A 22,569-nucleotide genomic window follows, 5' to 3' on the forward strand; every position below is an offset into this window, starting at 1 on the left:
GTGACTGAAATTTGTTGGTGCTTATAAGTGATAAAAAAAACAAACATCTGAGCAATTTTTTTGACTACCTGCGCATAATGCAAAGTAACACATTACCAGAAATTAAAAAAGAAAATACTCCTTTTACAACCTTAAAAATAAAGCACTGACAAACGGGGAAGTAACGATCTGAGTTAGTGCCGAGCAAATTCACATTTTCGGCACTTGGCGTCCTGAAACCGTGACGAGAAACGTTCTGTTCAGCATCGCGCTCGAGGAGTTTGTGATTGCCAGCATCTACGCAAGTCTCTCGCTATACCACGATATCAGCCACAGCACTCCAAAAAAAGCTGATTTTAAAACGGATGTCTGTCTGAACACATCCCCTCACTCTTCCTTCAGATGGGGGCATCAGGTGGTCCATTAGTATTTGACCTTCCCTGGAACTTGGACATTCACTCCACTGTAGTCCACCATGTACATGGGCCATTGCTGCAAGAAAAGGCAAAACAGAAGACCTCAAATTAGCATCCTTTGTGCAATCTCAGACCCTGAATTAGAAATGCATACTGTGCATCTTGCAAAATAAGAACAGCCAAAATCTATTTACTATTTGTCATTATGTAACAGTAAAATTATTCTATTTCTATTCTATTTTCTGTGTGTTACTTGTTTTGAATCACTTTATGAAGTCAAACGGTCTTATTCTGTTGGCATATATTTTTGCTTGTTTCAGGATGTACACACACACACACACACACACACACACACACACACACACACACACATTTTCTAAGCCGCTTATCCTTCTGGAAGCCTATCCCAGCTGTAGTTTCAGGATGTAATGCAGATCATTTTATTTTAAAAAATAATGCTTGGAAAAGTATTTATCTGCCAACAGGGTAAGTCATTTTACTAGATAAAATGACTTAAAACAAGAAAAAAGTCTAGAAATAAGTCAGATGTTCTTACAACACACTTACAACATATCATAAAATGAGAAATACACTATACTGCCAAAAGTATTCGGTCGTCTACCTTCACACGCACATGAACTTGAGTGACATCCCATTCTTAATCCATAGGGTTTAATATGATGTCGGTGCACAATTTGCAGCTATAACAACTCTTATTTCCACAAGTTAGGAGTGTTAATGGGAATTTTTGACCATTCTTCCAGAAGCGCATTTGTGAGGTCAGACACTGATGTTGGACGAGAAGGCCTGGCTCGCAGTCTCAGCTCTAATTCATCCCAAAGGTGTTCTATCGGGTTGAGGTCAGGACCCTCTGCAGGCCAGTAAAGTTCTTTCACACCAAACTCGCTCATCCATGTATTTATGGACCTTGCTGTGTGCACTGGTGTGCAGTCATGTTGGAACAGGAATGGGCCGTCCCCAAACTGTTCCCACAAAATTGGGAGCATGAAATTGTCCAAAATCTCTTGGTCTGCTGAAGCATAAAGAGTTCCTTTCACTGGAACTAAGGGGTCGAGCCCAACTCCTGAAAAACAACCCCCGCCATAATCCCCCCTCCACCAAACTTTACACTTGTAGTCAGACAAGTACAGTTCTCCTAGCAACAACCAAACCCAGAATCATCCATCGGATTGCCAGATGGAGAAGCGCGATTCGTCAGTCCAGAGAACACATCTCCACTGCTCTTTTCAGCACTGCACTCGATGCTTTGTATTGCACTTGGTGACGTAAGTCTTGGATGCATCTGCTCGGACATGCAAATCCATTCCATGAAGCTCTCTACGCTGTTCTTGAGCTAATCTGAAAGCCACATGAAGTTTGGAGGTCTGTAGTGATTGACTGCAGAAAGTTGGTGACCTCTCCAATCAAGTAGATGTGCTCCCAGCTGGCATACAGAGTCAATCAGTGTAGAAACTGCAGTAGCTGGTGGACATCAGCAAGACTTACATTTTTTCACTCTCCGTAGCTTTAATGCCATTTGCCTTCAGAATAATTTAGCATGAGTTATCACGGTATGACTCATCTTATGCTTCATGTTTTGACTGCGCTTTGTGATACAAGCCTGTGTTTTTTCACCATATTAGGACTGATTCATGTCCATACCATTACTGGAATCTGGTTGGCCGAAGCGGCGGGGTCAGCTCCTGAGGGAATGGCTGCTCGACTGCTCTCCAGAACCCGCTTGCGTTTGCGTCGATTAACTGAAACTTCCTTCCCTTCTGCAAGCAAAGAGCACAACAAAATGGTTTAACATAGACAGAATTGATTTCCCTGTTCGTAGTTTCAATATTAATCAAAAGGAAGTTACGGGAACCTACCTGTGTTACAAGTCTGAGGACAAAGCTGTACAAAAGGCCTAAACAGGAACAAGAATAACTATTAAAACACACTGTATCAAACATATCATGAATATACTTCATTATAATACACATTCCAATTTAGACATAAAACAAGATCCCTGGTCCATTTTCACCAAGCAATGTGTTGTGTAGAGTCGACAGTAGTTGTGAACAGTAGCTCTCATCTGTTTAATCAGGTTAATAATGAACAGTTAGTGCAGTAACGGTTAAAATACTTATGATATGAGGTAATGTATTTTTTATCCATCAATAACACTAAAACTAAAAATCAATATAACTGCACGACACCAAAACCAATATAGAGGATATATTATCCAACACTAGCTGTCCCCCAAAAATGATCAAAATTACCTTACTAAAATTACACTTACTGTAAAGGGGTTTTGATGTTGATGGTGATGTCATCTCGAGCCTGAAGGATCTTCTCTAATCGAACTATGTCGTAAGTGTTGGGGTTCCTGAACGGAATATCATCTGGAAGTCCACAAACCTCCAATGAGTCCGGACTGGCCCGGATCAACTTGTATGGAACCACAACGGATCGATCCAGGCCGAGGGCCTCCCCTAAATATAAGATGTTGAAGAACAAAATAAGATTGTGCAGTATATAAAAAATATTATGGTACTTAGAGGCATTTTCATAACACAATATTCATCACAATTTCTTTTGGAAGTTTGCTGACATCAATCTGTTTTGTTGATAGGCGCTTTTCACAAGAAATGGAAGTGCGTAAACACTGAGTAAAACAAAGTTCGGCTAATGCCTTACGGACAGTTATTAACCTTATAAATATAGGCATTCATATCACTTCAGCTCACCAAAGAAAGCTATGTCACTTTATTTTTGTCATAGCTGCCAAGATTTGAATTGGAGGATGTGTCCAGAATGGTTTGAGAACCTAACATGCAGCAATGTGAGAGTCCAAACTAAATAAAGGCTATAAATGCATAGTGGAAAAATTAATTCAGAGCTCTTAGTGTACAATAACGTCAGCTAACGTCCACAGAGTGATAAGTCAATGGCTAGGTGAAAATAACTAGAACCAAACCGTTAGAGAAGCCATGGTAGCTGAAGATGTTGAAACAGCTTGCTAACAATTAACTAGCTGGCAAAAAGCTAAACACACAACACATGTCAGCAGTGGGGTGTGCCAGGTCGTCATGGTCCGTAGCGCCACTGTAGACGTTTTACACAACCACCAGCTGCAGTGAATAAACATCTACTCCTCTCCAAGCACTCACTCTCTCAGATACGGACGGCGTTTGAGGGAGAAAATGAAAACTTTTTCCCTAATAGCAGCTGTAGCAGAGGTTCACAGAGGTTCACAGAGGTTCTTAGGCAACAATTACATCCAGCAGAAAAAAATGTGGAAATGTGAAAAGGGAGTATTTTCTAAGTAAATTAATCTAAGTGGCAATTTTCTGCAAATTTTCATGTACAAATTTTATACATTTGCTCAGTTTAACACATTGATAAGAAAAAACAAAAATGTGCCTTAACTTTTGCAGAGGCTAACTACAGCACATCAACAGATATTGTGCATTAAAACGGGCATAAGTGTGTTCTCCGTGGAGGATGCATTAAATTATTTTCTTAGAAAAATCAACAAAACATCATCTGACCAAGTGTCAACTTTCATATACGACTGTAAATGCAGTTGCAGTAGAAAAGTGGCATCACTACTGACCGTATTTCTTGTTGAACAGCTCTTTTACTTGTTCACGCAAGATGACCTTTTCCCCCATACGACTGACCTCTTCATCATCTGGTGGAACAGAACCATCCGCACAATTTCACATCTACCTTTCACATTATACCTTACAAACATGGGTCTTAGTTTTGTTCATAATGTAGATACTCTGTCCACAAGATGAGTATAGAACTAACTAGCAGGGAAAAATATTCTCACCACTTATTGAGGCATATGCCTTTTTTAGTAAGGTGATTCTCCGTGGTGCTAGAAAAGAGAGGACATTTAGATAGTATTATTCAATGGATTCTAAAGTGAGCTGCTTCAGTACAAGATGAACAGAGATCACAGGGTAAGTACCTGGTTTGGGTATAAGTCCTTGGAAAGGCCTGTAAAGACAAAAAGACATTAAAGCTATTTTGATGATGTGTTATCAATATGCAATTAACACACTTCTCATAAACAGTGTCTAATATAGACTGACAGCAGTTAAAGGGGCACTCTAGCCAAACTGAAAAATCTAACTATTATAAACACGCTTACTTGCCTGCTGACACTCCTGAAAGTGACATTTTCCAACAATTTAAATTTTTTTAACACGTTTAATTTAGAACACCTATTTCTGATAACATGTCATGAAGATAGGAGGAACATTTGAAAAACTACAATGGCTTTGGTGCAGATACTTGAAGGCAGGCTATAGGGAGCCAGACAACTAACATTACTGCTAGATAGCAAGTCACCACACCTGTATTTATTAGCATTTACATCGGTATTTTTTGCTTTATTGCCATGTGGGGATTCCCAATAGCTGTATCAGGTATTTGTGAAAAGTTGCTTTGCATCATTCAGTGAAAAGATGCACTCAGTGCTTTACCTCGTAATGGTGAAGGAGATTTTATCAGCCACTGCCAGTATCCTCTCTAGGTTCTGCGAGCCAAAGGTGCAGGGCTTCCTGAAGGGGATGCCAGGGGGTAAGCCCTCGATTATCACAGAGCCAGGGTTGCTCTTGATCCTCTTGTAAGGCACTTGCACTGGATACTTAATGCCAAGTGCCTCACCATACTTTCTGTTGAACAGATCCTGGACCTGCTCCCTCAGGGTGTTCGCCAAATCGATACGGGAAAGTTTAGCTTCTAAGCTATCTGTGAACAAGACAACATGATATAATGTCAATACTAGTATTCTGTCCATATCACACAGTCCTACTTCTGTAGTATAAAAACATTTAGTTCCATAATCCATTTACTACCGGAGAATGCAGGCCTTTTGGACGCAGGCCCGGGGTCTTCGACCAGGTTGTCTTTGGGGTCAGACTCTACTGAAATTTAGAGAAAAAAAAAAGATCAATGCTCAGCCATCTGTCTTGGTGGCCGCAAAACAAAAACAGCTAAGACTGCTTTGAGCATGATCTGTGTCCAGACAGGCAGCAAGTATGATTCTGTACTATGTTTACCTGGGTCACAAGCTGGTTGAGGGGGGAGCTCATGCTTAAGTTGCGTTTCTGTTAACAACTCTGGCCTGGAATACAAAAAAACCCCAAAGAAATCAGAATTTTCTCTATTTGATTAAAGCTGCATTGCACTACGGTTGTTTACTGTGAATAATTGTGAATAAATGCAGCAAGTTGATTCATTTTCAGCAGCTTTCTGACCTACCTTTTAATGATAAACTGGATCTGGCTACTGGCACCAAGTATCTTCCGCAGTTTGGCAGCTCCAAAGCAATTTGGTCTCCGAAATGTAATTCCTTCTGGCAGTCCTGTAATGTATAGATCCTCTGGATACATCTGGAACTTGGAGTAGGGCACCTTAACTGGTTCGGGCAGGCCAAGAGCCTCAGCTAGGGAGGAGGATAATAAGGATTTTGGAGATGATTACAAAATATAATACTGTAAACTGATTTCTCAATAGTATAAAACATAGTACTAATTGATTAGAACAATTATTAATATCATATAAATTTGCTGTTTTATGTTAGCACGTAATGTGGGTTTAGTTCCAACCAAATTCCTGATTTTTTTTCTCAAATGGTATTTTAAAATTTCTATAGTCAAATCAATGTGAAGTTCACCATGGTTCAGCCAGGGGGCAGTCACACTTCTCGTGCTCCAAATGCACCTTACATTAGGCCACATTTTCCTATTTTTTGGCAGAAATAAAACAAGTCATTAACCCATGGCGTTAAGCACCATGGTTCATGGGTTTCTTACCATATTTTGTGCTGAAAAGACTCTCTACTTGCTTTCGCAGCTGAAGAATCATCTCTCCGATGTCTTCTAGAAGAAAGCACAGACAATCACACAGACTGACAGCATTATTTGAAAAGGGTCTAAGTGGACTTTACAAAATGTGGCTTACCTTCAACAACTCTCTTGAGCCCCTGGGGTGTAGACTTCTGTGCCAGTGCTTCAGCTAAAAGACAAAAAATACATTAGTTAGGCAAAATGGAAAGTAAAAGCATTCGGTATGTGGATGACTACAACTAATTCAGTTCTATTCTCAACACTCTAACAGACTTTAGCTTTTGATTTGATCCACTCACCTGTTGTTTACTCCAATGACCATGTGTGTAAAGCAGACTTCAAAATAACATATTGAATCAAATTAATCAAATGAATTCCGTTAATATGCGAGTTAATATGAACACTTCAACTACAGATGTTGTGACACTGCACTCAAAATATGTTTTTATAACCATAGATTTTGCTATAAGGCAATCGAAAAATATTTTTGGATGCACAGTATAAGTTAAGTAGTCTTATTAACTCGCATTCCAGTTCTGTGTATTGGGACTAGGAGTGGGCAGCTAAGGTAGGAAAGTTCTACTGTTGGGTTTGGGTTGTTGGATTGGGAATCTACATTTCAGAACAAAAGAGCACACAAGGAGAGACAGTTGACTAGAGTACCGGACCATGGTTGGGACTGATATTTGTTCGGCAGTTGGGTTTGATACTGGGATTCTCATTTTGCTCAAGCTGCTTTTGTAATTATGGTAGACGTCCAACAAACATTCTACACAGTCTAACATCAGAGCATGACAGTTTGAAAAGGCAAGTCATTCAGCAGATTTATTATTCTGAGACATGCGGTTATTGTTTTAAGACACTAACATTAAGTGGTTATCTTAGACTAAAACATTTCAAAGTCTAAACATTTTCTGTTTCTACAAAAAACAGGACCACAAATAAATATATCAATTTTAATTACCAATTTTCCTTTCACTAGGTTTCTGGATGTTGCCTTTTCAGAGTGGGCAGGTAATGGCTTTTACCAGGCCTTCCCCTCAGTATATTCATTGCAGTAGTTAATATTAGGAGTGTAAAAATGAAGGTACTGATCCAAGTGCATCAATTTTAAAATGTATATAACTAATTTATAACAGCTAGCAAGCATGCACAGCAAGTGATGGAAAGAACTAGCTACCGAGTGAGCAATGAAAATAAAGCTTGGTGTATTGGTTTGTAATTGCCTGTATTACACTGCTGCTTAAATAATGTCTCCAGTAACATATAGTATACTGTAAAAAATATTTTAACCATACCAGAATAACTGAATCAAACTGAATAACTGAATAACTGAATTGAGGTCAAATTTGAGTGTTAATGATGCACTGAATCCTTTCTTCATAATAGAGACGAGAGATTTTCACCACAACTAAATATCCACCATATAATACCCACCATACAAGTAAACATCAAGTAAACATATATACAATTCCACTGATGTTTCCTGCATAATCACATCAGATCTGAAGCACTGTCATTCAGAGTGGTTTGACATTGATTGTGCATTGCAATTACAACCCAACTGGATTTCTTTACAAATCCAGCCATTTTTATACCAGAAAAAATGACCAGTAAACCAGCACAAGTCCTCTGAGTTCTTATATGTAATGTTGATAATAGTAAAATAGTCATAAATCTAAACAGGAATTCTCTTTGGATGCTATTTTGCCTTACAGAGCCAAGCAACATATTCATAATCATTTTGAGTAATAACATTCTGTGAACTGTTCCGACGTCTGGTTGCTCTCACCACCGCTGTGAACAATCCTGACTCTTGAATGTAGCATTTCATATCAAACCACTCTAAATGACTTTGTTTACAATTTAATGATGTAATTATGCAAAAATCCAGAAAAATCAGCAGAATTCCCCTTTAAGCAATAACTACCTAATGAGTTCTTTGTTTGTCATGAATCAGTGAGTGAAAAACCTGGTTGAGGGCTGACACGGGCTAGACAGGATAGAAAGGAATGTGGTACTAGTAACTGGATAGAAAGTTAGGAGGTGATCATCTAGGAAAGGTTTCACACATATCCTGCTTCATTTGGGGTCTTCTACTTCCCTAACTGATGGCAGGAGAGTTCCAAAGCCAGAGGGTGCTGCGTCCAAGCTCCTGGTGAGAGAAGGCAAGGCTGCAGTTACCTGCTAGGGGCTCCAGGGGGCGGCGGAGGTCAGGGGTCACTAGGTCAGCCTGAGGCTCACTTGGCTCCTCCGAGGATGCAGTTGACTCTGCATGAGAGAGAGAGAGAGAGAGAGAGAGAGAGAGAGAGAGAGAGAGAGAGAGAGAGAGAGAGAGAGAGAGAGAGAGAGAGAGAGAGAGAGAGACGGATTTACCACCAGAAGTTGCAGTTAGTAAAAGTTTAATAACTCTATAATGTTTCATATTTACATTGCCGTAAATTCTGTAGAAAGTGCAGATTCTAAACTTCATCATATTTGTGTTTATATGTAGAAGATGGTTTGGATTTGTTTCAAAGTTACTGTTGTGCATACACTTTTGTTTTGCAGAAGGTAAAATCATTTACACTTTGCCCTTTTTCTGTTACGTTTGACACTGAAACAAATAGGAAAAGTCTGAGGTGCATATCGTCGCTGTCGGGACAAAACCTTGTATCTCTGTTTTTGTATCTCCATTTTTAATTTTTTTACATAAGTTAGAAAAAGCCAGTTGCTCTTTATGTTGTGTCCAAATTTGTGATGACTGGACCAACAGAAAAAGTATTTCTCCATTAACATCCATTAAAAGTCAAGAAGGTTTTTCTTAATCCTGTAGTTACCTTTTTGAAGATACAAGGTTTTGTTCTGACAGGAGCAACATACAGACTGGGAAATGAACTATATCACTACAGTACTATGAACAAGTCAGAGTTCACCCTTCATTTATTTCATTTCTATTTAAAATGATTTTCAGTACATTAAGTCCAAGTCATTTATTTTTCAGTGTCAGAAAAAAAAAGCTGAAAACATTTAACAGAAAATGACACAAAAGGCTCAACAACTAAATATAATTCTTTCAGTGATGTTGAAGTCTGGACTCTGGGATGGTCAGTCCATTGCTTTAAGGACGCCAGCAGCTTCTCTGTTTGGTTTGCAAATGTTCTTTTTTTATTTTTTTTAATCTCTTTTTTCTTTAATTCCTTTCCTTATTAACAGCTTCTACCCAGCTACACATCCTTTCAGACCCACAGCATATTAGACTTACAAACTGGCCAGTTTGATTGTAAATGTAAGAAACAAAGGGTGGATTTTTATCCAGTATAGCGTGTAATTCACTGTACTTCCATTTAAGCAGTACAGAAATAGTTGCAGGGCTAAACACTACATTTGACTATGGTATCTGTTTGAGCCATCACTGACACTATCAACATCTACAGTTTCGGGTCACTAATCTTCTGAATGCATGTTTCTGCATCAGTTCAAACAATAATGTTTGATATAGAAAAATCTAGACAAAACAAGAGAGAGGCAAAGTTAATTGAAACGCCACATGTGCAAGCTATGCATAGCAGAAAAACAAGATGGACCTACCCTGATCTTGCTCACTGACTTATTTAACCAGGATGTCACATCTGCTACTATATGGTATTACACAGCATCGGGGAAAAAGAAGCACATACCTGGCACAGTCACCTGAATAATTTCACCGTCTGGTGGTTCTGTTTTGATCTTTTTCAAAGGTACACAGTCTCCCGAAGGCCCTGAAAAAAAATAAATAAATACTGCATATTTTGTTTTTTTCGCAAAGCAAAAAGTTCCATTACTCAAAATGGAAAAAGACAAGGTATAAAATACTGTGAGCCATTACTTACAGCGGATATTATTAAATTATTATAGATTACCAAAGCACACGATAATAGAGCCTCACCTGCTTCACACTCTGCCAAGGGACTAACACAGGAGCTGGTGGATCTTAGAGACGGAGAGACATCCAAACAAAACAAAGAAGATGAGCATGAGCAATTTGGGCTAAGGGCTGAGTAAATACTGCTAACCCGGACTGACAGGAAAATATTACTAAGAGATTTGCTAAAGCGGTTAGCATTAGTGAAAGGTTTCAGCCTCTGTAAATCCAATTAGACCACATAGTACCACTGGACTGGAGTTTCTCATACATGCATCCACAATCGGCTGTTTACTTTGGCTGAGCACACAAACTGGGGCATGTTTAAAACCAATTAGCCTGGCTGCCACTCTCGATGCCGGCAGGGACGGATGCGTACCTGCTGCTGTGGGTGTTGCTGACTAGTTCCAGTGCTGAGCTCGGCACCCTGAGGCCTTCTGGGAAGCCTTCTTCGAGGGACAAACCATCTTGCTTGCCCTCCTCCTTAGCAACCTTTCCTGCAGCTGAAAAAGGATGAGAGAAATGAAAAGCAGAATTTAGCCGTTTGTGACAGTTCAACGTCATAATTTTAAAGGGTGCTCACACGCCATTTAAGCTCCAATACTCATTATCAGCTAGTTACAGTAGTGTCTCCAAACTCCAATCCTGGAGCACCCTGCAGTGCATAGTTCTGTGTTTGTGTTCTGTTGATAGATTGCAAATTCAGCTGATTAAAGCTGTATATGGATCATTCTACCTAACAGCTTCTAAATCAGAGGTTAAACCCCATTACGGACTTTTAAATAACTTTAAAGCAAATGTTTTAGTAGTGAATGATTCTGTAATGACCATTTTTGCTAATTTTGAGCAGAACACAAGAACACTAGCCTGTACATGACTAGCTAACACAGCTTTGAACAGCTGTACACACATAAAATCAAAATATCTTTCATTAAAAATTTCATAAAAAGTTTACTTAAAAGTTACACACTGCTTTTCAGACTTTGGGACATATTTACTTTTGCGTTTACTATTATCTGTAAATATATCATAGGTAAATCTTTGTATGTATAGTTCTTTGGATTTACATGCCAATTGCTTAATGAAAAATAAAGGTCACAAAATCGATGTAGCATGATCACCACATTAAGATCTATGTACGACAATATACTGATACATTTCTACATCTTTAATTCACAAATGGATTGGGGTACATTTAGGCCACTTTAACCTGCAATTGTTCTGAACACAGAACAATTATCCACTCTTTCTTGTTCTGAACCAAATCAAGCTATGCAGTGCACGAGGGACACTTCAGGACAGGAGCTGGAAAACACTGAGCAACAAGACAGTCAAAATCTTATCATAACAAACAAGACTCCCTGTGTGAGAAGAGACTGAGTAAAGTCCCACTCACCTGTGAAGATCCGCTCATCAAACATTCTGAAAAAAGAACGGAAACGTCTGTAAATAAACATGGCCTAGAAGCGGGTTTGTGCCTAAACATATTGAACTGCTTAATCTGCATGCACAAGGCTGGTGACTAGCAGCGGGAGATTTCCTCATTAAGCCAAATCGTCGGGCGCACGCTGGCTCGTGGATGGCAGCGGTTACCACACCCAGCGGGGCGCAGCGCCTTGGACGGCCAACGGTGGTCTGCCAGATGGCACAAAGAGTCTCGGTGCTTTCTTCACAGGACGAATTTGAAAATTCAGTGTGGTCACTACAAATGGCTGAATGTTCATGTTCAGTCACTGACTGCTAAATGAAATGACAGCAAACGTCAACTGGAAAGTGATCGCTAGAGATGGCACTGCTCCAATACTAAATATCGGTATTGGCCCGGCATCAGCAGAATGTTCCAAAACAAATTTATCCTGAAATGGCACGCATTCACATGCATTCAACCTGCTGCTGATGCTGATACATAACATTTCCGTATTCATTTGCAGTTAAAAAGATGCAGGGGAAAAAGTTTTCTTCCAAATTTTTATTTTAACTACACATATTTACACTCATTTAAGCACTTAATCATCGTTCAGTAGTGATTTGTCTGTCACCACAAAAAATATTGTTACAATTATTATTGTTGTTGTTGTTGTTGTTGTTTTTGCAACAATAATAGCATAAATGACAGTGTTTAAAAACATTTTAGTGTTCAACTAAATCAAGTACGCTTACGTTTAAGAGTAGATTTATATGGTACTCTTTATCGTGAAACATTAGATGTAACTATCAGTCTAGATTAGGACCGGAGTGAAGTTAGTCAGAGCTAAATTACTGTGGTGTTTCTGCTGAATCAGGTTTTCATTTGATTAATCTTGCATGCAGCGCATCTTAGCTTTTCACAACATAAGTGTCTGGTAAAGTAAATATAGCTGTCGACTGTAAATATTCAGTTGAAGTAACACGACATGTGAATTGGATTTAAGGATACATTTTAAACATAATGGACCGTATCAATCTATTTCAAGGGCCAGTCCTTTCAGAAAACACACTGATGTAGTCCAATACAATTACAGAATTTCACAGACGTTCCCTAAAGTGTAGTTAAAATAATGCAGAATAAGAATATCTAGATTACTTTAAGTTGCTTTGTGAAATGCTCTCTTAACAGCTGTATTTTCTCTGCATTCTGAATAGTGCAACTTCAGTGCAGCACTTGACATTATAATGAATTCCAAATTGGCATTTTAACAAAACGTGGTCACTCCAAGCCTTCAACTCTCTCACAACACATTATGCAAAGTCCTCCAGATGTGCTCTTTTACCTGTGGCCACTTAAAAAGAATCCGTTTTTCAGGGGAAACCTAGATGGAGTGCCTTACCTTTTGACTACAAAGCGAACACTGTGCCTCTCCTCCAAGATCCGTTTGAGTTTAGGCACTCCATAGGTGCACGGCCTCTTGAAGGGAATCTTGTCTGGAATTCCAATGATCTCCACCGCTTCAGGGTCACAGGCAATCTTACGGTATGGCACAGGAACCATATGATCCAAGCCCAGAGCTTCGGCTGATGAGATGAAAATATAGCTATTACATTTAGTTACTTTGATTCAATTTTCACTGAATAAATGCAAACCCAAACAGCAGCTACTACTGCAACCACTACTGTACTTTAATCTTTAGAAGCTTCCAGCAACAAAAAAGCATGATGTCATTTCAGATTATATACAAAATTATATATTTTTTTTACCATTTATTATTTTTTAATATGATGAAATCTTATTGTCTAATATAAGTCTTGCTTTCAGAATGAAAGGATATATTTTAGATAAGGTGTCATGTTTGACACTGAAATAAATACAAAGGTGCAGAAGTTTTGCTTCAGAATGTAAATTGAGTGTTAACGTACTTAATTTTGTAACAGACTATATAACTAATTAGTAATTAAATAATTGAGCTCAAATAAAAAAAAAATAAAAAAATAACTATAAGGCAAGCATCAGGATGATTTCTGGATGTAGATCATTCTACAGAATAAGCCAGACTTTTAACTGACTTGGATTTTTTACTAATCTCATTTTTCTTTGAGTGACCCATTAAACCCATTAAAATCCTAGGCTTACTGCATACTAAGGCTTATTATTCAGTAACTACAGGGACTTCAGGGCAAACTGTCTGAGCTGTTCTTAGATTATAAAAGTGAGTAATACCACTTTGGCCATTTAAGGGGCTAATTACGTTTATTTAATTAAATGACTGAACATTCTGTTTTGCCACTAACAAGCATAACACTACCAAAACTTTACCAAATGTTTCAGCAGTGACAATTTCAGCTCATTTTGAGCATGACTACAAACACTAGCCAGTACGTGAGACGCAGACACAGCTTTAAACAGTTGTACGCACATAAATCAGAATATTTTTCAATAAAACAGAACAAATTACTGAATTGCAAACAAAAGATGTGTTCAGTGGTGACAATTCTTAAAAGTTCCACACTGATTTTCAGTCTTTGGGACACATTTACTTCAAAACAACAGGATCTAACTCCTCATCATGAGGGTCAAGCCTCACTTCCTACTCTAAAATGCATGGGTGTGGCCAACGTAAGGCTCAGCCACTGCTAGTGACATGCAACAGGCTAACATGAACATGGGGCGGCATAATGAATTAATAAACAAACCTAAACGTTTCAGCTTTACTTTAAAGGAAATTAAAACGATCAAAAAACAACATTGAAACTTAAGGGTTAGTGTTTGGGACAGCCACCTCCTAAATGAAAGTATCCTATAAATTATGATTTTGTATATATTTAACATTTCAATGAATGCCTTAGGTTTAAATATATCATACCTTTGTCCTTATAGATATCTAAGATCTGAACAAGGTCTGTTTTTGTTTTTTGTTTTTTTTAAACTGGGGGTTAAACCATTTGAACCATTTCGGCAGAATGGTCCTTACACAGCTATTTTACTATTACTATTGAATTACTATTACTACTAACTACTTATTGCTGATTACGACTATTACTACTAATTACTATTACTACTCTAAATTACATTGCTTTTATCTCAGTAACTGAATCTGTAGAAATAAAAAACAATTCAGAGAAATTTCAGTATTTAATAAGCGTACCTAAACGGCAGTAATGTCTAAGGCTAAAACAGCTGTTTCAAGGCGAAAAAACACAAAAAGCACGGATACTAACAGACACAGAGAAAGTGGTTGTGGTTTGGGTTTATGTGAGTATAGTGGTTTGTACAGTGGTTAGCTCTCTGAAACTGGCTCACCATAGCGGCTGTTAAAGAGGATCTGTACGCATTCTCGAAGTGTGTTGATGTCCTCTGTTTCCCTGATGAACGCGTCCCATTTTTCTGCACAGGAGAAGGAACAGAAGAATTTCAGAAGGGTACAGTTTCCAACAGCATAACACTGCACAGAAACATGCAAGTATATAAGCAGTATTTGCAGTACAGCACTACAGTGAGCAACTGTGGTTTGTTTTGTCTTCTGGGTTTGTTTGTGTTAGTCAGAGAAGACAATTAACACAGGTCCTGACTCCCGGCAGTGTCTGAGGGGCTCCTGTCGCTTTTTTGAGGGGAACAGAAGCCGAAGGCCCGGGTGTCCTGGCTGAACTCCCAGCTTTAGTCTGCCTCCACCCACCCACTCAGCGTCTTTGGCACAATGACCCTTTTTTTCCCTCATCATTCTCCACCAGTCACGGCTACAACGGCTGAGCTACATTTCCTAAACTGATAGCTATGGTAACCAACATAACCCAGATGGTCATTTCTCTGTAGGTGTGTCATTTTTTTAGCGAGTGATTCATAACTGATAAATTTCATTGTTACTGTGAGGCAGATGATGGCAGCTTTACATTTAAAGAAGTTATCTCCAGAACTGTTCCAACAACCAACACATTAGGAAAGCAAAAACTATGCAAATACTGTTCATCTAGGACTGACACAAACATCATGTCGTATTCTGTTCTGATTTTAGTGCAGACTTGGGACCTTAAAATAGCCATCTAAAATTAAGCAGGGAAATAAGGCTTCAGTGTATGTGTTTGCAGTCTGCCACGCACCTGATTTTTCATGGACTATGGAAAACAGAAGTCGCTTGGAGACGTGGATGCTGGGAGGGCTCTGGCCGAGTTCTCCTGCCAATGCTATCCTCTCACCTACAACAGAACAGGATGACAAACTCAGATGACAGACCTAATGCTAAGATACACAAATGTATGTTCTTCATCTGTTAACATGAAGAAGAAAAAAAAAAAAAATCAGACAAAAAGCAGATAAAATGTCCCTCATCCTGAAAACAGTTGATCAGATATGACATGTTTTGACACGTCATATAATATCTATACATCTATAAAAATGATAGAAATCAAAAATGAACAAAAATTACATCACACAGCTAAAACTTGTAGTAGCACACTGAATGCTGAAGCCTGAATGTCCATTCTACTCCAGACCCCTTACTTCATTTCCTTTTATGGCATGAGACGACTTTTCACAGGAAAATAACAAACAAATAAATTTAAAATATATATAGAAAATGGGACTCCTAACAACCATAAAAGGCCTGGTAGACCACTAAAACTGTCCCCATCAGATAAACAGAAATTCTGCAAATCAGACAAAGAAGCTGCTGCTGTTCTCAGAACAACAGACTGACCACCCCAGACTTCAACATCATTATATGGGGTTACTCAGACCAGGAGAAACAGAAAATGTAACCAACTTCTATGACTTCTATAACTTTGGAGGTGTGGAAAAATATCCCTGCAGATTTCTTTGAAAATCTCAAAGCTAGTCTCCTGAAAAATGGAAGCTTTAATAAAGGGAAAAGATGGACACATAAATGCTATTTTATTCTGAAATTTTTGTGTCCACACTTATTCTTCTTTTTCCTGACACTGAAAAATATATAACTTCTACCTCATGGCAGTACAAGAGCAGTCTCTGACTTTTGCAAGTTTAATTGATGCAGTTCCAGATAAATGTGTAATGATTTAAGCATTATGATAACACAATTGTGCATAAAGTTTGTATTACTTGTCAGGTACATTAAACCCTTTACTCCATTAAAAAACAAGGAAGTAAACCTTGGACGCTACTTTTGACTGATCGACTGCATTTTCCTGCCATTGAAAGAGGAAAACCTCTCACCGCTGTCAGGCCCATCTTTGGCCGCAGACACCTTTTCATCACCCGATGCCCACATGGCCTGTCGCTCCTTGCCCAGGCCATGCAGGGCCGAGGACTTCAACTCCAGCTTACTGTCCGGGTGGGGCTGGGAGGACATGGGCATGCCATACAGGAAGCTGGACAGCATGGAGCTGCTGGCAGGCACTTCCTGTGCAGGGGGTTTGACGGGGGCGTGGTTGCTGGCGCCCTTGGAGGCCGAGGAGGAGTGGTGATTAGTTTCCGGACAGGATTTGCCATCACGCAAGGGCTCATCTGGTGGTCTGGATTTGAGAGCAGAGTTATATGAGTTAGTAACAATATGTATCCTTAACGTTTGCTTTAAGGGTAAAATTAAGCCATTGTGTCAAAAAAAAGTTGCAAAAGAATATGAAAGTTACTTCAGAAGAAAGTAGGAGTTAGCCACACACACACACACACACACACACACACACACACACACAAATACACATTTTAATACAGAGTTATTATCTATTTGCTAAATTTAACATATTAATTGTAATGTAAGCAGGGCTAAAGTTATGGCACATTTCACATTTTGTTTAATATTTTTCTAACGCAAAATAAAACGTGCTCTAGAATTTACAGAAAAATACCAAATATAAGTTTGTTCCCCAAAAAAACTACAACTGCAAAAGTTTAGGCACCCCTGTTCAGATTATATTCTGTTGATTTGCTTGGTCAAAATTAAGCCCTTTTGAGGCTGGATTAGTTTTACCAGAAGAGGTCAGGTAATGTAATTTGTGCATGACTTGACTGGCCAATTTGTACAGGATAAAGGATCTGTGCAATTTCCCCAAATGACCCCAAATGGTCCAGACCGAAACATCATAACGCAGATGTTTACCTCAGTATCACACCTCCAAACAATAACACGTTGTGTGGCTTAATGGCAAATATGTGGGCATAAAAACCCAATACGCAACACTGAACGAGGGAGCAGACTTCACCTCTCAGTTCAGTGTGGGGTGATACCTGTTATCAACAGCAATTCAAAGTGAACCTGCACACCATAGTGATGAGAAGGAATGTACACCTAATTGCAACACAAATGTACTTAAAGCTTTTCATGACTGGTCGAAGTGGCGTAAACGTGAAACTTCCAAGTGCCGCTGAACAAGAAAGGAAACGACTTGCCTTGTGAGAAGCACTTCCGAGATATTTAATTTTCCTTCTCCTTGTAATTCAAACATCTCCAAAATTTTGTGGATTTCAGTAGCCTTGAAATTAACTTGAGAATAAAGAAATCGGGACAAATCAAGCCCCATTTAGCTGTCGCCTTGTCTTCAGGTCACAAAAAAATAGAATAAAATGAAGGTAACGTTTTCTAGTACTAAGTTTTGTTATTTTATTATCAATTCAAGCAGAACTACTATTATTGAGGGAGCTCCAAGATCAGGAATTTATGGAAAGTAATTTGCTCTGGAATTATTACTTAGCAGACTTGTAAAAACTGTGGACATGGCGGATTTGTACGGGTTTAAATCACACATCTTGTTGGGTTCATTCACATTATAGCACCTCTGCTGGGAAAACTAATCCAGCTCGAATAGGGCTTTAGTTAAAACCTCCTCTAGAGAGGACACACTTTTGCATATAAAAATGCACAATTACTGTTCATTTGTTGAATTAATCGTATTGTAAAAAAAATAAACATAAAATGCAGCTGGGCAATAATTTTACATTTTACCTTTTATTTTTTAAAGCAAACAGAAATTGTGCACCACAATTTGCCCTCTGTGGAGGATGTATTACTTATTTTCACTTTGACAAAAAACAAAACAAACCAAACAAAACAAAAAAAAAAACCACACCTGTCTGTTACTCACCGTTTGACAATGAAGCGAATGCGGTTGCTCTGCTCCAGGATCTTCATTAAGGTCTTGGTGTCATACTCTGCTGGCTTTCTCAGGGTCACGCCGTCAGGCAGGCCTTGGACGACCACAGCACTAGGCTCCTTCTGAATCCACTCATAAGGCACAGGGACCAGGCTGCTCTTCCCTACAGCCTCACCTGAAAAACAAAAAACAAATTACACTTAATTTGAAAATGTTACAGTTCAATATAATTAACAACAAATTAGGATGTTAGTTAATTATCAAAGACCAGTTTGCATAAACAGTCATAATGGTTGACATCACAGAAACGACATATTGCGTCACTGAAAACAGTTTTTTTTTTAAACGCTCTCCAGGGTGGAGATATTTAAAACTAATTTTTTAGTATTTTCTTGAGGATGGGCAAAACACAGCTTCTGAAAACACTGACTTTGCACCATTAATTTAGTTTATGTTGCTGTTTTTATTTATTGAGCATGCTGAACTCTTTCTGAAAAACGGCTGGTTACTGAGTTGTTTCTGCATGCTCTGCAATTTGGGGGTTGTTACCATGTTCGTCTTGCTGAATTCAGTTCTGAACTACCCTCAGTTCTTTTAAACAGGGTGACAATTAGACTTGACAATCATTAACTAAAAGGTTGGACTCTGCATCTCTACATGATCAGGACTGTGTGGACGATTCACAGACAGTCATGGCAACGTAAACAACCTTATGGCTGTAAGCGCTGGATGGTTTTTTGGGGGTTTTTTATAAGCTTTTATTTTCTGGCAGAAATCAGACTTTAAGTCTCTGTGAGATATCAAATAACAAACGTCTGCCAGCCTGCGTTAAATCAAATACTTATTGTGTTTATAATGAAAATCTCTGTTCTAGCTTTGTGCTGCAGATTTTGTGCCATAGGCAGGCTCACAATGATCTTCTTGAGACATGACATCTGCTTTTATGAGGTACCTCATAAAACACATCCTTCTGAAGTGGCAGGCTTATGTGTACTTTTTCTCAGGTGCTTGCATTCTCATCAGAATGGACAGTTTTTTTGGAAAACGGCAAAAAAAGTATGTTTTCAAAAATATCCATTTAGGCATTTAGTATTGCAAGGCTGATGTCCTTACTATAAAGTACACTGAAGACTTCCTCTACCATCTTCCTCAGAACAAAGATATTGGAGTGAGAGTCCGTTAAGGCTCGCTGCTTCCCAGGCTGTCCAGTGTCTTTGCCAGTCCGGCTGCATTCTGCATCAGGAACTTTGGCGTGGGAGTTGACTGAATTTAATGCTTGCAGACAGGACACCCCTGTGGAACATCAATTAAAAACATACACAGAAAAACAGTTTGACACCGGTTCCAAACACTATTTTTCACATCATAAGAGCTCACTGCCACAGGAATGAGCTCTCACTCAGTATCAGAATCCTAATGTGACTAATGAATGAATGTGACTAAATAATGAATGACAACTTGAGGTCGAGCTGATCTCATTAGCGTAAAGTTAATTAGTAGCAACTGGCTTTCTTTCGTTATCAACAATGTTAGTATTTTTGTTTTAATTATCCCTTTAATGGTAACGAGATAATGAATTCCATTGAACAAAAGCCGGCACTCACTGCAGAATTTGTGAAAGTCCGTCTGTATTTCCTTCCTGGAATTGAGGAAAATTCTTCCCTTTTCTGTTCCCACAGCGATCACGCTATCCTCATGCACAGTGACACATGCCACCTCGGCATTCAGCTTTGACATAGCAGAGCACTGCCAAAGAGTAATTACAGAAGACATTTGTCCGTCAGGAAGATGACAGAGCAAAAACTGAGCGTGTAAATTTAAGAAAAGATTAAGCTTTACTATAAAAGATTAACTGTTCAGTCAAGCGATTATTAAATTAACTGTCTTGGTTTTGAGGATTTTCAGTTTTTTTAGAAGCTATTTCAGTTCAAAGGATCGATTTTACATGTTACATGTGATCAGCTAAGGTGTCCCAACGTTTGCTTCTTCAGTTTTGCACTAGAGCTATGAGGCAAACATAGATAGCAATTTAGAGAAGCTAATCTCGGACTAACTACCACCAAATATGCATGGAAATGGACAAAAATACAACATATTTAACAACTTGTATTTTATTTGTAATGGATTTTATGGAAATACATCTAAATTCTGTATTTTTTGAACAAGTAATATTTTAAATATATATACTTTCTATATACTTTGTTATGATGTAAAGAAATATACTTAAATGTACTTTAACATAGAGAACATAATTTTAAACTGTTGTCAATGTAAGTGTATTATTTAACACAGTACATATTAAAGCAATGACTTTTATGATAAGCTTCAGTACTTTTTTGTTGCATTTTAGCTGCAAGTTAACTTCATTTCAACATTGTTCTAATTTACTGCAGAAAAGCACAGAAGATATATTTCTACATAACCCAAATATAATGCAAGTGTATATATAAGTTGTGGTTAAGACATGTAAATACACAATTATGCGTTAAATGCATTTTATATATAGTCATATGTTGTTCCAAAGTATGTATGTATTTAGTATGTTTTTAATGTTTGAAGTGTAAACCTTAAACTTATGTACACTTCACATTTTATCCACATTTGAAAAGCACACTTTAATCATTTCTTCCTTTACAAGTGACATGAGGTCAATTTGAGATTACTTAACTTCAGTCGGAGGTAAGTGTGGATAATTTTGCACGATGCTAATATGTGTTAGGGCTGCAACAAACAGCTGATTTGACAGTCGAATAATCGATCGATTACTGGAATGAATAATCGATTATTCGGATTATTAATCACATTACCAAATAACTTATGTAGCTATTAGCTTTTAAATTTAACTTGAGATTGTTTTACGCATTTTCCAACTAACAATGACAACAGTATAGATGAACACCACGTCTGTCTAAACTCTGCTGCAGCTAAATTCTACAATCACAGGTCTTCATTAAAACGAAGGAAAGCCAGCATTTCTCGGTGCTCCTGTAAGAGTCTCGCTCTCCTCTGAGAGCAGATAATGCCGCAGCAGAGAAAAGGCGCTCTGATAGAGCGGAGGGAGAAGTGGGTTTTTTTTTTACGATTTTGTGTAAACGCTTCATTTCAGCGGTAACTCTTTGTCCAGCTACCCTGTGTGTTCGCAGAGAACTAAACCGTTGGCAAGTGGAGCTAAACGTTCAGCTCAGCTCAGAACATGAAGTAGGACGGCTTTTAACATTAACATAAGCTAACTAGGCCAAACAACACACTACTGTACTTCACGCACTGCACTAATGAGTGCACTTATCATGCCTTATGCACCATTTTTACACACTATTTAATGTGCTAGTATGCGGTTTGGGACGTGGCGCATCTTACCACGATGAATCTTCATCCAGTGAGCCGACAAGTTTCCTCTTCAGATACTCCAGCATGGAGGATGTGCTCCCGTGCCAGCTAAAGGTCGGCTTTACAAACAGCACAGCTGACAACCTTATTTTCTGTGTACAGCTCCCACACTTTTGAGTGATGTCTACTAGATTAGTCGCCAACTAATTTTGCCACCGATTTTAGTCGACTAAGTCGAATAATCGCTGCACCCCTAATATGTGTACATGATATTCCATTACTTGTTAGCGACATTAGCCTCATAGCTCCAGAACAAATCTAAAGAAACTTCAGACACCAAATCTGTTCTGCCTGACAGCCTACATCAGAACAAATTTTATATTTCTCTATCTCTATGAAACTATCGCTTTAATGGGGCATTTTCATGGCAGAGAGTGTGCAGGCCGTACCACAGAGTCCAGAGCTGATACCAGGCTGGTGAGGATCTCCTGTCTGGCAGAAACCTGCGGCCCCCGGAGCTCAGCACGAGAGTTCACCCGCAGCCCATCACAGCCGAGCTTCCGCAACTGGGCCATCCCTCTAAAGGGTCAGAAACGTATAATACTGCATCACAGACATACACTGACAAACCTGGGGT

At 38.7% G+C, this 22,569-nt stretch overlaps 1 protein-coding gene across 4 annotated transcripts in view; it reads right to left on the bottom strand.

Moving 5' to 3' along the window:
• gtf2ird1 (GTF2I repeat domain containing 1) overlaps positions 1-22,569 on the bottom strand; it is a 32,751-nt gene that overhangs the window by 1,994 nt on the left and 8,188 nt on the right. For 2 of the 4 annotated variants that reach the window (XM_037533539.1, XM_037533540.1), the window contains exons 2-27: positions 22,382-22,511; positions 20,210-20,351; positions 19,719-19,898; positions 18,597-18,780; positions 16,732-17,030; positions 15,642-15,737; positions 14,848-14,931; positions 12,941-13,124; positions 11,530-11,555; positions 10,513-10,636; positions 10,158-10,201; positions 9,910-9,990; positions 8,435-8,521; positions 6,366-6,419; positions 6,218-6,283; positions 5,664-5,847; positions 5,462-5,526; positions 5,258-5,326; positions 4,883-5,150; positions 4,366-4,394; positions 4,225-4,272; positions 4,003-4,080; positions 2,686-2,878; positions 2,273-2,310; positions 2,058-2,173; positions 1-471 (exon numbers count right to left, since the gene is read on the bottom strand). The exon at positions 1-471 is cut by the window's left edge and continues 1,994 nt beyond it. In XM_037533539.1, coding sequence (XP_037389436.1) covers positions 403-471; positions 2,058-2,173; positions 2,273-2,310; positions 2,686-2,878; positions 4,003-4,080; positions 4,225-4,272; positions 4,366-4,394; positions 4,883-5,150; positions 5,258-5,326; positions 5,462-5,526; positions 5,664-5,847; positions 6,218-6,283; positions 6,366-6,419; positions 8,435-8,521; positions 9,910-9,990; positions 10,158-10,201; positions 10,513-10,636; positions 11,530-11,555; positions 12,941-13,124; positions 14,848-14,931; positions 15,642-15,737; positions 16,732-17,030; positions 18,597-18,780; positions 19,719-19,898; positions 20,210-20,351; positions 22,382-22,507 — 2,934 coding nt within the window. In that variant the 5' untranslated portion in view covers positions 22,508-22,511 and the 3' untranslated portion in view covers positions 1-402. The remainder of the gene's footprint in view (positions 472-2,057; positions 2,174-2,272; positions 2,311-2,685; positions 2,879-4,002; positions 4,081-4,224; positions 4,273-4,365; positions 4,395-4,882; positions 5,151-5,257; positions 5,327-5,461; positions 5,527-5,663; positions 5,848-6,217; positions 6,284-6,365; positions 6,420-8,434; positions 8,522-9,909; positions 9,991-10,157; positions 10,202-10,512; positions 10,637-11,529; positions 11,556-12,940; positions 13,125-14,847; positions 14,932-15,641; positions 15,738-16,731; positions 17,031-18,596; positions 18,781-19,718; positions 19,899-20,209; positions 20,352-22,381; positions 22,512-22,569) is intronic. The other 2 variants (XM_037533541.1, XM_037533542.1) reach the window with 2 other exon arrangements.

This window comes from Pygocentrus nattereri, chromosome 23, assembly GCF_015220715.1.
Source record: "Pygocentrus nattereri isolate fPygNat1 chromosome 23, fPygNat1.pri, whole genome shotgun sequence".
In the NCBI taxonomy this organism is placed as follows: domain Eukaryota; kingdom Metazoa; phylum Chordata; class Actinopteri; order Characiformes; family Serrasalmidae; genus Pygocentrus; species Pygocentrus nattereri.